Genomic DNA, 15,049 nt, shown 5'->3' with positions numbered 1-15,049 from the left:
TGCAAATATCCACACTAACCCCACAAAATTTTTCTACGGCTGCAGAAGTGCAAAACATGTAGACCAAGCTGCCGTGCATATATTAAAATCGAAGCATGCGACTGGGTGTTTGCATCTGTTTAATTTTATGAACATTGAAAGGTTTATGTCCAGGTAACCGCAGTCTTTGCATGCAGCTACCACGTAAAGCAAAACAAAAATATGTGACAGAGAAAAGTAAGTCGCAGACTAAATTTTCAGACCTGCTCGGTTAGTCTAATTTTCCCCAGCACCGCCATGAACTCCACGGAACTAATGTAGAACGGTGATGAAATTTTCGGACACTGTACAGTATCGCGTACCATTTCTCGCACTGATTCGAGTGCACGCTATATCAAGAACATGGCGGCTGCCAACCAAGCTACCGCCACTCGAGTGTTGCCTGCGCCATTCGCGCCCTCCCTTTTGTTGTCGGGTGGCTTCTCCGCATTCCAAGTGCCGTACAGTCACTGTGACGTGTTGCAATGATTTGGAACAAAACCACAACTTTGGTCGAAGACTCCTATTGAGGCACGCTAGTTAGGCCTAGAGCACTGCACGGGCCGATTTTTTCAGCCAGGGCCTGGGCCCGTTTTTACATTGGGCTGCTTGCCCGAGCCTGACCAAAACGTTTATGGCGAGACCTGGGCCCGGCCCGGGCCGGGAAATATTCGTTACGCCCGGCCCGCCACCCCTTTACCTTATGCCCGACTCCGGCTCGAAACCGGCCAGAGACCGAAAAAGACATGTTTTTCAGAGTTGAGACGCATGAGGATGACACGCTCCAAGTTACATGCATACCACCAGAAAGTCCGAGCCCGGCCCGAGCCCGTGAAAAAAACTGCCCTACCCAGCCCGGGCTTTCGGATAAGACCGAGCCCGTGCAGTGCTCTAGTTAGGCCTAGCCGGCAAGGGTGTCAGGCCATCGCGGGAAGCTTGCCCTTCATATGTTCGTACCCGTAGACGATGAGATAAAAGATTCAGCATGCGATTGTGCGCACAGGCTAAACTTACAGCAGTGCATGCAAACCGGTTTTTGGTTTCTCAGGCGATCAGCCGCGGCAACAACTGCTTACACCTACCAAGTTTCTATGTGTGCGTACTGGTAGGAACGGCGGAAGCTGGCATGTGAACATAAAGCCTGAAAGCTTTGAACTAAATTTGTAGAACACTGCTTAAACTGACAGCAGTCAAGGTAGTGCTCAATCACTGATGAGCAATCAAGCAAAGTGTTCTCCGTCACCTAGGCAAACCCCGCGCGCCCGCATCATGCTGCCACTGCTGTTATTTTTTTAAAGTTCTTTGTTCGTTCGCACGGTGTCTTCTCCTCCGCATTGTCCTCGTTGCTTTCCCATTGGCTGTGCGCCTCGTTGAAAAGCAGGCTCGCTATCGTGCTTGTCCGCGGAAACTGCATTATAACCAGTATTTCGTCTCGCGCCGCTGCACTGTAAGCGGTACGTGTATGCATGGAGTTCTATGGGAGGGACGACGGGAGTCCGAAAAGACCGAGTTATAGCCGGTTCTGCACTATAAGCAGTTAAGTAATAAGTGGTCTAAGCTGTAGGTTAAAAAGACATACCACCTTTGTGGCCACGGCGTCAGCAACACCAGCCAACACTTCTAGGGCTAACCTTGTACACATAGAAAGAAGGGGGAGGATGCTTTAATTGCCCAGAGGGCTAACTAATTAAACAAAACCTTAATAAGTAAAGCACTACACAGATAACGTGGAAGAAGTGACCAACTCCGTGGCGTATTTTCCTTTCATTCCCTTTTCCTCATTATTTCTTCAATTAACATGTTTATTTTGCTCTATGCTTTCTCCGGCTTTGTTGTCTATTGCCCACACATATTCATAACTTCAAATAGGCAGCAGTATATTTGGAGATCACCAATACAGTTGAGTGAGGCATCTAATTTTTAGAATTTATTATGACTTGGTACATTATCACACATTCAGTCTTTTCAAGGCATATCAAATCAAATGAAATGAAATTTTATTTCAACATACAACTGATGTTCAGGAACGTGGACAAAAAGCCAGCAAGACTTCACATGGTCCATGTTTTGCAGGCAGCAACAAAGGATGCACACTGCTTAACACAAGAGGATAGAAAAAGAAAGGATTTCCACACTAATAACTTCAAAAATATTATCGGGATGAGTACGAGGAAATGATAGAAAAAAGTAAAATAATTCTGAGAAATACAGCTAGTCATCAATACATTCCAAAAAGCTCATACAAAAGTCATAAAAATGCAGCACTATTACATAAATTTTATAGGACACAATATATATGGAATATTTCATAGAGCAGCATCTATTGAAGGAATCATACAAGATGGATGAGCATTTATTTGTTGTGCCTTTACAGGAAGGAATATCACATGAACATGGCCACTGTAATGCACCACAATCTCTGCTAAAAATGCCCCTGCAACCGCCTAGATTTGGTAGGAACATTTGTGGGAACGGGCTTGTCAGTCCCACGTTTAAAGGGGCCTTGAAACGCACCATGGAAAGCTTGTCGAGTGGCAGCACTGATGTGTGTGCTTCACAGAGAGATGCTATTGTTTGTTATTGGTTAAAAATATAATGTGCAATTTACGATTGGCCGATATTGCGAGTACGGTAGAACCTCCTTGATCCGACTTTGCTTTGTACAATTTCCCGCAGCCAAAGTTTGCAATCAAGGATACAAGAAATGACCATTTACATTTATGGTTCATTTTTACCAATTAAAGGGTTCCTCAAACGATTTGGGCAAATTCTATACACACGTATGGTACAGCTACAGTAAAAAATTTTCGTCACAATTTAGGTGAAGCGTCCCGTATTTAGAGAGCCCACGGACGATTATAAGTTACCCTCCTCCCCCTAGACATGCTTTTTCTCTTCAACACGTTTGCCGAGCAACTGGGGCTAAGCTCCACCTTCACTGGTTCTGCATTGTGATGTGATGACGTGATGTGTGCCTTCAGTGACTTGGAGCCTGCATGCAAAGCCTCTCCAACCTAAATGCTAGCTGTCTGGCCGTCGATGCCTAGCGTTATTTATCCAAGAAGTGTGCGTTTCGAGCGTTTCGTTGAAGTGGCGAGCGTGTCCAGTGTTCTGGTAAACGCAGGTTAGCTGGGTATTTTGACGGATGGGCAGAGGCGTAAACGTGAGCGATCTGCGCGGTGCAGCCACCTGGTAGCAAAGTGCTTAACCAGCCAAACACAGAGCTAACACTGCTGTAACCAAGTGTAAAACATTTTAAACATTTAAAAAGATTTGTTCTTGATTATGCTGCGGCCGATAATTTATACCAGCAGCAAAGTAAAACATAAGTCAAGCTGCGATAGGCTGTCGCAGTTTGACACGTCGCCAATGATTTGCAGTCCAAAATGCAACACAGGCAGACGACACTTGCTGTGTGCTGGAAATACTTGAGTGCAGTGAGAAATTCTCGTGTATTCTCTTTCTGTTACTTCTTTTTATAGAAAAAAGTTAACCAACATTCCAACTATTACAAACAACATCTGTACAGCATAAAGCTGGAAAAATTATGAATGACGGAAAGTGAGTAGTCAATCGGATGGCTTGCTCGACTGATGTCACGCACGCCTGTTACATAGATGGTGACAGGGAGGCTGAAAGCTCAGGGGATGGGTGCCGCTGCAATCGGTAGCAATGCACATTTTTATATACTGAATCAAATACTGTCCTATTCGATACGGCGTTCCAATCGAATAGTCACTATTCCTAAATACGAATATTTTTTGAACAGTTTTTGAATATTTTAAAATGTCCACTGGGTGCAATCAAACATACAATTGGAGCAAAAGTACAATACTTTCATTCCCGCGGGCATAACATACGTATAAAACTTGAGAACCTATGCAGTGCAACAGGCTATGCTACAGGGATCACTCTAACTTTTTTGAAAGTCCTGTATATACAAACAAACTGCTTAATTGTTTCTCGGTTCGTGCATTTTGATAAACAACACTTGAGAATCCACAATGTCACGACAGAAAGATGCTAAGCGTATGACTATGTAACTTGACTATGTATGTGAATACCGTTTTACATCAATTGCGAAAATGGCTCTTTATTATTCGAAACCTATTTGAAAATAATTCAATCTTTGATTCGCTTGTGGCATTATTCGCTTCGTACTGACATGCATACTTCTTTATCCTTTTCTTGGGGACTGCATTTCCCCAGCTAACAACTTAAGTCGTCACTCAGGACAAGACGTGCCTGCGTGATGTAGAACTTACACGAATGTTCTCCTTGATTCTATCTGTCGTGTATGTCCTCGCCGAACCTTGTGTAATCAGACTGAATGCATGACATGAATTGTGTCGTAGTTTCTGGAAACCATGCGGGCACCAACGATGACAATGGGACGTTCCATGAGTGATGCATAAAAGCCGACAAGCTTGACCCACTGATCAGATTTCCGACGTTCGCTGACTGTGCTCGCTGCAACCATTGTGCTTTTAGTTTAGCCTGTTTTTCTGGGCACAGGTTAGCCCAACAAAGAGTTAGTTTCGCGATTCACAGTTTTGCTACTGTGTTCTTCATTGTCACCACAATGTGACAGTATTCAATTCGGTCTCAAAAATTGGTATTTGCACACCCCTACTTATAATAAATTATGTGCTTTCCGAGGAGCGCTTGAATGTCTCACTTAATAATCAGAAGGACCTGCCCTAACAACTCAGTATGTTTCTGAAAAAATTGGCAAAATCGTTGCAGGGTTCCTTTCATTTGTTCCCAGAAATTAAGATCTTTCGCCACCAGCGTTCAGTACATTGCCAAACAGCGAATGCTTCTTCTGTCGCCTTTGTTAAATGTGTGAACAAGGTCCTACTGTACTGCAATAAAAGCTATGGCATTACATTTTATAACCATCTCAAGTATCGCACAGCCATTGGCAAGGTGTACTAATTGTGAAAATCACACATCTCATGCCGAGCACTTTGGCATGACAACGGCCGCCTTGCAGAAGCTGTTGCAACTATAAAAGGCCATGGCCTCCCAGATTACACAGTGCGCGGCCAGATCAGGGAGGTAATGGGTTCACGATAAACAGACAGAGCAGGCTTGGCAACCATGGCGCACCGACTTCTGCTAACGCCCAGCTGCTATTGTCGTAACCACAGGGCTTCATGGCACAGTGAAATGTGGCATTTAGAGCACCTACAACTCCAGTGCAGGTTTAGCTCACGTTTCACTTTGCTTGTATTTTGAATTTTTTTATGAGCGATAACATGGGTTTGTGGGGGTCAATTTTCATTTCTCTTGCTCTTTGTTTTATGACTTGCCAAAAATAGATCTAGAGCAAATGACAGAGAAAAAGCATTCCAGGGCCCCTTTAACTCTTTCAGGGTCAATGACGTACATGTATGTCCTCCGCGAACACCTTCAAAATGGTCAATGACGTACATGTACGTCGTCACTTGCACATTTAAAAAGCACGCCTCTTTCGATCATTTCTTTCACTTGGCATGTGCTGCCACTCGACGGGAACACGTGGAATTTTTTACTTGCGCCAATGCCTCTCCGGGGTTTTTCATCTTTTTTTTTTTATGGCAATGGCGCGCCGGCTATCATCTGCGCATCCGGGCGTGCATGCGCAGTGGCAGCAAATTACGGTTTGCTCCTGCGGTGACTCTCGCTTGTTGCACGCGCTAAACTGATGGCTATCTGGTTTCGAATCTCTCAAAGGGTGACCGCTTGTTACTCGATCATTTATCGCTCACTGCAGCGCGATTACACCTGTTCCCGGGCAGGCACGTATATAACAAACGATACTGCTGTTTTTCGGTTTCCTTTTTTGGAGACCACAAAAGCTGTATCGCAGCTTGTTGGCTTCTCACTTGTTTCAGTTTCCGGACGTGCACACAAACATCTTTCAGTGCGTTTACCTTCTTATTCATAAATAAACACTGTGTATTTTACAACACAAATTATTCTTCGTCACTTTACGGTCACTCTAAAAAAAAATTACGACCACTTTTTTTTCGAAATAGTTTCTTTCGAAGAATAACCTATTTCGAAGAATTTAAATCAGCAAGAAAAAAAATCGACCCTCAAACGATTAAGAGCATATGGGACACTTGAGCTACCTGAGGCAACAGAACACCCGGCAGCATGCTACACACCTGTAGATTCCCAATTCAAACTCTAGTTCAACATGGCTGTGGACCTACTGTACAGTATCATGGTGCTGTGTTTTCTTATTTATGTTCAAGCACCAAGCCTGCACAAAGGACTTGCAGCAGATGGTGCAATGGTTTGGTCGGAGACCAGTGTGAATGCACAGGTGTTTCTCCATGCTACATTCATGTGAGAAACTTAACCTACTCCACAGTATCATGGTGATGTTTTTTCTTATGTCTGCTCAAGTAACAAGTCCGCGCAAAGGACTTGGAGCAGACAGTACAACGGTGTGGGCGGTCATCTGTATGAATGTTCAGGTGTTCCGCCAGGCCACTTTTTCGTGTGAATCTCCGAGTGCATGAAGGGCACTGAAATGGCTTCTCGTCTGTGTGGGTGCTTAGGTGTTTCTTCAAGCTGCACTTATGCGAGAAGCTCTCAGCGCATGAAGGGCACTGAAATAGTTTTTCACTAGTGTGGGTGCGCAGGTGGATTTTGAGGTTGCCACTTTGTGAGAAGCCCTGACGGCATGAAGGGCACTTAAATGGCTTCTCACCTGTGTGGATGCGCAGGTGTTTCTTAACCATGGACCTTTGTGTGAAGCTCTTAGTGCATAAAGGGCATTGAAATTGCGTCTTGTCTGTGTGCATTTTCAGGTGTTCCTTCATGCTGGAGTTACGTGAGAAGCTTTGAGGGCATAAAGGACACTGCAATGGCTTCTCGCCTGTGTGGGTGCGCAGATGTTCCTTCATGATGGCCTTACGCAAGAAGCTTTTAGGGCATGAAGGGCACTGAAATGGCCTCTCACCAGTGTGGACATATAGGTGCCCCTTCAGGGTGTCGTTGTATGAGAAACTCTCAGGGCACAAATGGCATTTAAATGGACGCTCACCAGTATGGACAAGCAGGTGCCTCTTCAGGCGGTCTCTTCTTGAGAAGCTCCGAGAGCACAAATGGCATTTAAACAGACACTCGCCAGTATGGACCTTGGCGTGTGCTTCTAGACGTAACAGTTTATCAGTCTCATAATCGCAGAGATGATCTTGGTGGAGGCCTCCCTGCTGTGAAGTGTCACTATTGGCTGTTGATGGAGAAATAGAAGGCCTTGATGCTGCACAAATAAAACAAAAGTAAATTTATCATAAAATGCAAGAAAGAACACAGATAGTAAAGTTCACGCCAAGGATACTAAAGTTAATGATGAAATTTATTTTTTTGTTTTTTTTTTATTTGGGAGGTATTGAGGGTGATTTAGGTGTGATGGAAAAGGGGACACCTAGTGGTCCTTTTTTATTTACACAATATTTCTGTATTTGAATGGTTCATGACCCTGTTTGTGAAGTCCACCCTAAATTTACCAAGAAAAAAATTTTTTCAGTAAGGCAAAAAAATTATGAAGTGAGACAATGTGGAGTGTTTAAAGATTTTCATGGATTTCAACGAACCTTTGAGAACCGTATCAAAAAGCTTCGACCCAGATTGCTCTATGATCCTCAATGAGCACTCCAGGTTTGGTGGCCATATTTGGCACTTGCAAAACTTGTTATATTTTGCATGCACAACGTTATCTCATATTAGACTTCATCAATGCGTTTCTCCTTGTTGATCACATGCCAAACTTTGGCAACGTTTTCTTAAGTTGAGATTGTAAAGAGCCAGCTAAGACATACCAGATTTTTAGCCTGTAACTCACCGACATATACAACCTGCACCACGCCCTTTCAGAATGAACAGGAAAGAAAAAAAAAGCATGAGCTTATAACCCACTGAAATACATGCATAGAACCCTTAAATTTTGTTCAAAGGCAATCTCCATTTGAAGATAAATGTCGACGATTGCTTTTCCATTATCTGCCGCGAAGACGTCGCACCTTTTCTGCAGCACCTGAACTCTTTCCAAAGCACAATAGAATTCACCGTTGAAAAGAAGTTAATGGTCGCCTGGCTTTCCTTGACGTTGAAGTCACGCAAACTGCATCAGGCCTTTCAACAAGCGTTTATCGGAAGCCTACCCACACAGGGAAATATCTGCACTTTGATTCGGCCCATCCCGTTGGACACAAACGATCTGTTGCCTCTACACTGTTCACCCGTGCATTCCGATTGTGCTCGACTACTGACGCACGCAGAGCTGAGTTGAAGAGGGTGACGCAGGATTTGGTCAGCGATGGCTACCCTGGCCATTTTATAAAGACTGATGAAAAGCGTGCCGCTGAACCCCCTATCAGGCCGATGAGAACAAGGAAACGGGCATCTCTCCCCTATGCACTCCCCTATGGCGTGAGCGAGTCAATGTCAAGATCAGAGGTGGTCATAGCGCTAGAAGACACGGACAAGAACGAGAGAACAGGACGAGCGCTAACTTTCAACTGAGTGTTTATTTCGAGAAACAACCGTATTTGTAGGCCCGCATACAGAAAAGGCCCAATCATCACACATGAAAACCAGCCGCATCCAGGAACGCAAATTCATTTGTAGTCAGCGCAACTGAAGGGGAGCTGATGCAGCTATCACCGGCCCTCGCTATCAGAGTGGCTTCAACAACCTCTCGCGAGAACACTCACAGAGATGATGTCGATGTACGTCTCCAATGATCACCGCGACTGGGACACCACGCTGGCCTACGTCACTTTCGCGTATAACTCGTCCAGACATGACACCGCAGGATATTCACCCTTTTATCTTTTGTATGGTCGCGACCCTACATTGCCTTTTGACACCACCCTACCTTCTGTGCCACGTGTTACAACTGAGTACGCTCGTGAAGTCATCGATCGCGCTCACATGGCGCGTCAAGTCGCCCGATCTCGTCTGTTGGCCTCTCAGGATATACAAAAAGAGCGGTACGATCGGCGCCATCGCGATGTTAAGTTCGCCCCAAGTGTTTGGGTGCTCCTCTGGTCACCATGTCGTCGTGTCGGTCTCTCCCAGAAGCTTCTCTCTCGCTACACAGGACCTTATGAAGTCCTACGTCAAGTTAACGACGTCAATTACGAGATCTCGCCGTTACAGTTTGATCCGTCCTCAAGTCCGACGCCAGTTGACATCGTGCACGTTTCGCGGTTGAAGCCATACTTCTCTCGCAGTTCTTCGCCTGACATGCGCTGAGACGGCGCTTCAGCACCCGGGAGTCCTGTTACGGAAGGATAAGAGGGAAAAAAAGAAGAAGATCGAGAGACACTGGCTGCTGCGTGTTGTTGCTGGTCAGCCATCTTGACCACGCTAACCCTACTCGTGTATATATTGTAAATACATCCAGTCTTACTCCCAACATCCCCGTAACATATTAAACAAAAAATAAAATCTGCTAGTACATATTATTCACCAATAAACTCCCTCAACATTTAAGGACATCCCCTAATTGTATTGGGAAAACATTTATTGAGCCTGCACTAAAGTGCGCAAGCGCGCTTCGGACGTGGCCTACATGACATCATCTAGCGGGCGCTCTGCAAGGATCCTCACTCGCCTTTGCTGGCTCGCCAGCCCTCCCCCCAAAAATAATTTTGGAGCTATCCGAGTCTCCCCAAACAGAGTGAGAACACGGAATCAGACGATGAAAGTAGAATTAGGGGGCTATCATAGTTAACGACTACTTTTGTTCCATTTTTACTGACGACAACTTGCCGCACATAAGCAATTGCAGCAACAAGCAGATCACGCCACTTACTGTGACTGACACAGGAGTCTGAAAACCACTACTCAACCTTGACACTAAAAAGGAACATAGACCAGAGCTCACACCTAACATATTCTTGCTAAGATATGCCGAATGGATGGCAAAATACCTCACTACAGTCTACTAAATGCCTGTATTCTCAAACAGAGATGCATTATTATTTATTAGAGGTTAAAAAGCGGCTAAAGTCATACTAATACACAAGTCTGGTAACACGCAGGATCCAACGAATTACAGACCAATATCACTAACTAGCACACTATACACGCTGCTCGAGCACATCATCCTAAAGCGTATGTGAGAAACTTAACCTACTCCACAGTATCATGGTGATGTTTCTTGAAGATAACAAAATATTAACACCCTGCCAGCATGAGTTATTACATGTTACATGTTATTTTTGCACTCCTAGCAGTAATAACACGTGTTTGCACAAGGTTTGCAAAGTTGCCGTGGCAACGACAAAAATGGTTACGCTTTCTCCATTTTGACAACTACAAACAAGAATTTTTTTTAAATTTTGGTTCACAGTATATATGGCAAACACAGGAAGATTGTGTTAAAGGTGTTTCACAACACCTGACCAAGGCCCAGCCTCTCCTTGATAATTCAGGCACATGCGGTTGCAGCATAAGATTTGCAAGATGGTTAGTGCTTACTGACACCAAGTGGAATTCGAATATGTTCTTTGTCACTGCCTGGTAACAATAAACAAATGCAAAAATAAAGTACTGAGAAAGTACTGAGACTATTGCTCGACTGCCGAGAGTTCTAGCACGGGCAACTGATGATGATGATAAGTGCTGCCTGCCTGGTTGGAACAAAGGCGCCAACGCAAAGCGCACTCACAATTTGGCTCACGTTTGTAACTTTCCTAGCCATGTATTTCATGTCTTCACAAACAGCACATGTCTTTAAGACATGTGCTGACACCATCGCTAAGGTAGTGCTGATCAACGGTTCTCTTCTATACAGCAGTGGTTCCTAAACAGGAGTCCGCAAAAGCACTTTTAGGGCCCACGAAGCCCTCACGCACAAATCGAATTTAAGAGTACAGCATCACAACTTTCGCAGTGCTAGGCAAGGTGGCACTTGCCACCAAGCTAATCAAAGAAGAAGCCAGTATTGTCATTGCTACTATATGGTGCTTGGCACATACCAGCTAACCTTTCTCTCAGCAGTGTCGACAAAGTCCGTGTTGACAATCTTGTTGCACTACCATCTGGTGCGACACAGGCCAGTTACGAGGGTACAAAGAGTTTCCTGAAGTTTGGGTCTGTGAAAATCGACGGCAAGCCACATGCGTTTGATGTGGCGAAGTGCTTGCACGAAGCTGCCTTTGATTGAACTAAGATAGTCCGCCATCTCCGGAGTAAGCACCCAGCCCATCAAAACAAGGACTTCGACTTCTTTCAGATTGCAGAAAAATGTTTTTCTTTTTAAATCTGAAATACTCATCAAGTTCGTCATTTTACTGTCGCGTCCCCTCTTTGTGATTTTCCAATTTTTTAATGTTTTGGCCAATATAAATTTTTCTGCTGTCCTAAGAAATTCGTATCAACATTTTACTGTAACAATTTGCACTGCTGAAGTGTACTGCAACTTGGTTACAGGTTATTTTTGTATTTGTTTATTATTGTTAGGCAGTGACAAAGAACATATTCGAACTCCACTTGGTGTCAGTAAACACTACGTAAACCATTTTGCAAATCTTAAGCTGCAACTTCATGCGCCTAAATTACCAAGGAGAGGTGTTGGTCAGGTGTTGCAAAATACCTATACTACAATCTTCCTGTGTTTGCCATGTATACTGTGAGCCAAAATAAAAAAGTATTCTTGCTTGTAGTTGTCAAAATAGAGAAAGTGTCACCATTTTTGGCGTTAACGCGTGTTAATATTGCTAGGGGTGCAAAAATAACATGTCAGGGCTTCACTTTATGTCAGCATTTGCAAACAATGTGATAAAATAGGCGGAGGACTGTGGCGATGCACTGTTTGGTTTTTGTGAACAGAAAATGAAATGGTGTAACTGTCGACTTTTACTGGAAGCTTTGTGGTGCAACGGCTACACTGCTGACAGTGAACTTGAAGAAACTGTGGTGGAATTTCTTTGTGAGCACTGTGCGTGAGTTATACCAATAACAGCAGATTCAATTCATTGCTAAGGCAATTGAATTTGCTGACTAGTGTTTCGCTTCTCGAAGTGAAAAGGCTCGATTTCTCGCATCAGCAACGGCTGATGAGCTTTTAGCGCATTGTAACAAGAGTGCTGCGCAAGAACGACTATCCACTGGGACAAATTGGCGGTACAGAAGAGGTCTCGTCGGCCACTGCAGTTTGCAAACACTACGCAAGAAACCTGAAGCTGCTATCGACAGGGGAGGATCAAAATGAGTGTATGGTGTTGCGAAATCCGAAATTCGATGTCCGAGCGGCCACGAAGGTTCCATGTATGGTGCCGTGCCAGGTGCCAAGAGGAGGAGATATTCAGAGAGATTAGAAAACTGTTTTACATACACTGTACATGGTGGTATTTTACAAGAAGGGCTCCATGATATTGGAGCCGTCTACGTGCTAACATCTTTGCATGTAGTAGCGTTTACATCTCCGAGCGTTCTACACGGTCGAGCGTTCTCTACATGGTCAAGCATCTCTCACAACACTCAAGTCCCACTGTTTTATTCCTTTCGTTTCCCTCTTTCACTCGACGAGGGAATACACTTTAGTTCTTTTAGCCAATGACAGTCTTTGATCAGGTGGCCATATCCCGCACGTGATGTGTTGTCGTTTCCCGCCGGGCTCCGCCTCCAATCTTGCTAGGTCGCCCCCGAACACAGGCAGCGGTTGACACCTTGGGAACCGAACGTTGATGTCTTTTCCCACAGGATCGCCAGACACTGGCCCCTTTCAAGATTCGCCTCTCCATAGCGGTCAGTTCGCGGAACCAGGGAGGGCGGTGGCTGTCATCGAAAGGGCGCCAGGTTGGCGCGTCGCTGTCGGCACCGGGCCTCATCGTGGTTCGGCGGCGCTGGTAATTCACGGAACCGCACCAAAGGGGCGACGCTGCCGTTTAGCTACGCATGAGGTAACCTGGAGACCAACTGCTAATCCCTCAGTCCCAGGTGACAATTCTCGGCCGCGAGAAAGGGGCGCCAGGTTGGCGCGTCTGAGTCGTCGTCGGCCTCCTTTGTCCCGAAGGACCGCCAGACACAACAACGGCCAGCAGTCACCTGAAGACGCCTACAGGTCGGCTAAAGTGATCGCTGGTGTGCACCTCAGGTGCCCACGCACACTGCTCATTGCCCGATGACAGTGTTGCACGTGCCTAGTCCTGCTTAGCCATCACTGATGATGTGCTGTGGGATGTCGAAACTCAAAGCTGTCACAGAAATGGAATCCTGACAGTTCTCATGTGCTTTTCACCTCTCTCAATGAATGAGCATATTCATAAACCAAAGAATGTTTTGTAGTTAACTGCATCAAAGAATTTTTGAATTTTATTCATCTCAAACACAGTGGTCGACTTACATTCCGCATTGATCCATATTCACGTTTTTACACTAATATATAGATTTAGGCATAACTAAGAGACTCACTGGGTGTAACATTATCGTAAAGCAACGTAAGGGCTACAACACCACCAGGACAAGAGGGCTCTGAATTAAGCTCTTAACACCTAAGGTGCTTCAACGTGATCAGTTGAGCAGTATTTTTGCATTTTGGAGCAATTAGAATGCAGAGAAGAATCGCAAACCTGCTAATTTGTCCTCAGCAGCAGAATGTCATACACACTTGAGCAGGTCGTACCGAGTTAGGTAGACTTGGCTATTGACCACAAGCTCACACAAGCAAGCAAAAGTGCCAGTCACTGCCTACCTGAGGTGAAGCTTGACTGATCCACAGCCTCTGTAGTCTGCACGCTCCTCGACTTGCTTCCTGCTTTGAAGGAGCACCCGACAGACTTGTCAGCCAGAGGCAAGCTGCACTGCAGGCCAACCTCGACCTGCCCGACGACCTTGGAAGGGGCGGGGCATGCCGCATTGGCAACAGTGATGCATTCAAAAAGGCTCATTGCATTTGTGAGGCCTGCAGAAAATAATTGGAGTGACTGCATTCCTGTTACAGCATCGAGAACAAGAAGTAAATGCAACAATTGAATAAATGCAGGGGCACTTTACAATGCATAGCCATGGAACACAACCTTTCCGGTTCAGTATTCCAAAAGCGCTACAAGGGGCAATCCACATTGACAGTCAAAAGCAGGGCAATCTTTTTTCTGCGGAAGGCTTATGACATTAGAACATATCTCAGACACTTTTTCAACTCGTACATTTTAAAGCTATTGGTGTAGTCCAACTACAGACAACGACCGATTTTCCAGACATGCCTGATAATTCAGACGCTTTCGCGGCACCACCGCGGACCCCATAGAGTCAATGTATAGAACGTCTGAAATTTCGGGAGCAAAATACTTTCGCTGTCCAATTTTCTAGACTTTTTGCCTTAATCTTTTTGCACTTTTGCACTCCGAAATGGCATTAATCGAAGCTACCACGAGCTGCCATTTTGATTATCTCACCGACTCGAACTGGCGCTCTCGCACGAAAATCCGCTGGCAGCCGTAGCTACACCACTGCAGCAACGCTAGACCTAGCTATTTCGACGTTCGCTACCAAGCTTCTTGCTGCTCGGTATCGTGTATTTCATTGAAACAATTCGCCGCTGTTAGCAATGGTGACGACTGCACCTTTGTAATCCTCACCAATGGCTTTGAAGCTCGGAAAGCACGGCATGTTGCATAATGCCGGTTCCCGAAAGTCACCTTCGCCTCACTACAGCAGTGTTACGCGGTGAAATATATGCAAAGTATTGCGGTGAAGCATACCGAGAGTCAGAAGGGGTAATTGTCACGGGACACGGTATGTTTCTTTTAATTATACACGCGTGCACCCGCGGTCTCCTATACAGTACGAGCACCAATACGCTACTAGCAGGCCTTTAGAGACATTTTGGATGTGCCTGTGGTGATCTGAGCATTTGGCGGCATTAACCCTTTCACTGCTGGGTTTTTTTATGACTGCTCCTCACCCCCTGCCGGGTATTTTTTTTTCATGTTGGTTCAGTGGAAATTTCATGCTAGTAATGCACCATGATACTCCACAGGACATGTAAAGATATTCATTAGCAGTTCTTGAATTTCTT

The 15,049-nt window shown here is 45.1% G+C and overlaps 2 protein-coding genes across 7 annotated transcripts in view; both read right to left on the bottom strand.

The window, feature by feature from the left end:
• LOC119453871 (zinc finger protein 675-like) overlaps positions 1–15,049 on the bottom strand; it is a 2,199,134-nt gene that overhangs the window by 22,252 nt on the left and 2,161,833 nt on the right. Inside the window, exons 9-10 of the mRNA XM_049666952.1 lie at positions 13,724–13,933; positions 9,244–9,301 (exon numbers count right to left, since the gene is read on the bottom strand). Coding sequence (XP_049522909.1) covers positions 9,244–9,301; positions 13,724–13,933 — 268 coding nt within the window. The remainder of the gene's footprint in view (positions 1–9,243; positions 9,302–13,723; positions 13,934–15,049) is intronic.
• LOC119453884 (uncharacterized) overlaps positions 1–15,049 on the bottom strand; it is a 231,062-nt gene that overhangs the window by 165,040 nt on the left and 50,973 nt on the right. The window lies entirely within an intron of this gene.

Source organism: Dermacentor silvarum, chromosome 5 (genome assembly GCF_013339745.2).
Source record: "Dermacentor silvarum isolate Dsil-2018 chromosome 5, BIME_Dsil_1.4, whole genome shotgun sequence".
Classification (NCBI taxonomy): Eukaryota; Metazoa; Arthropoda; class Arachnida; order Ixodida; family Ixodidae; genus Dermacentor; species Dermacentor silvarum.
This window is presented reverse-complemented; position numbering and strand designations above follow the sequence as displayed.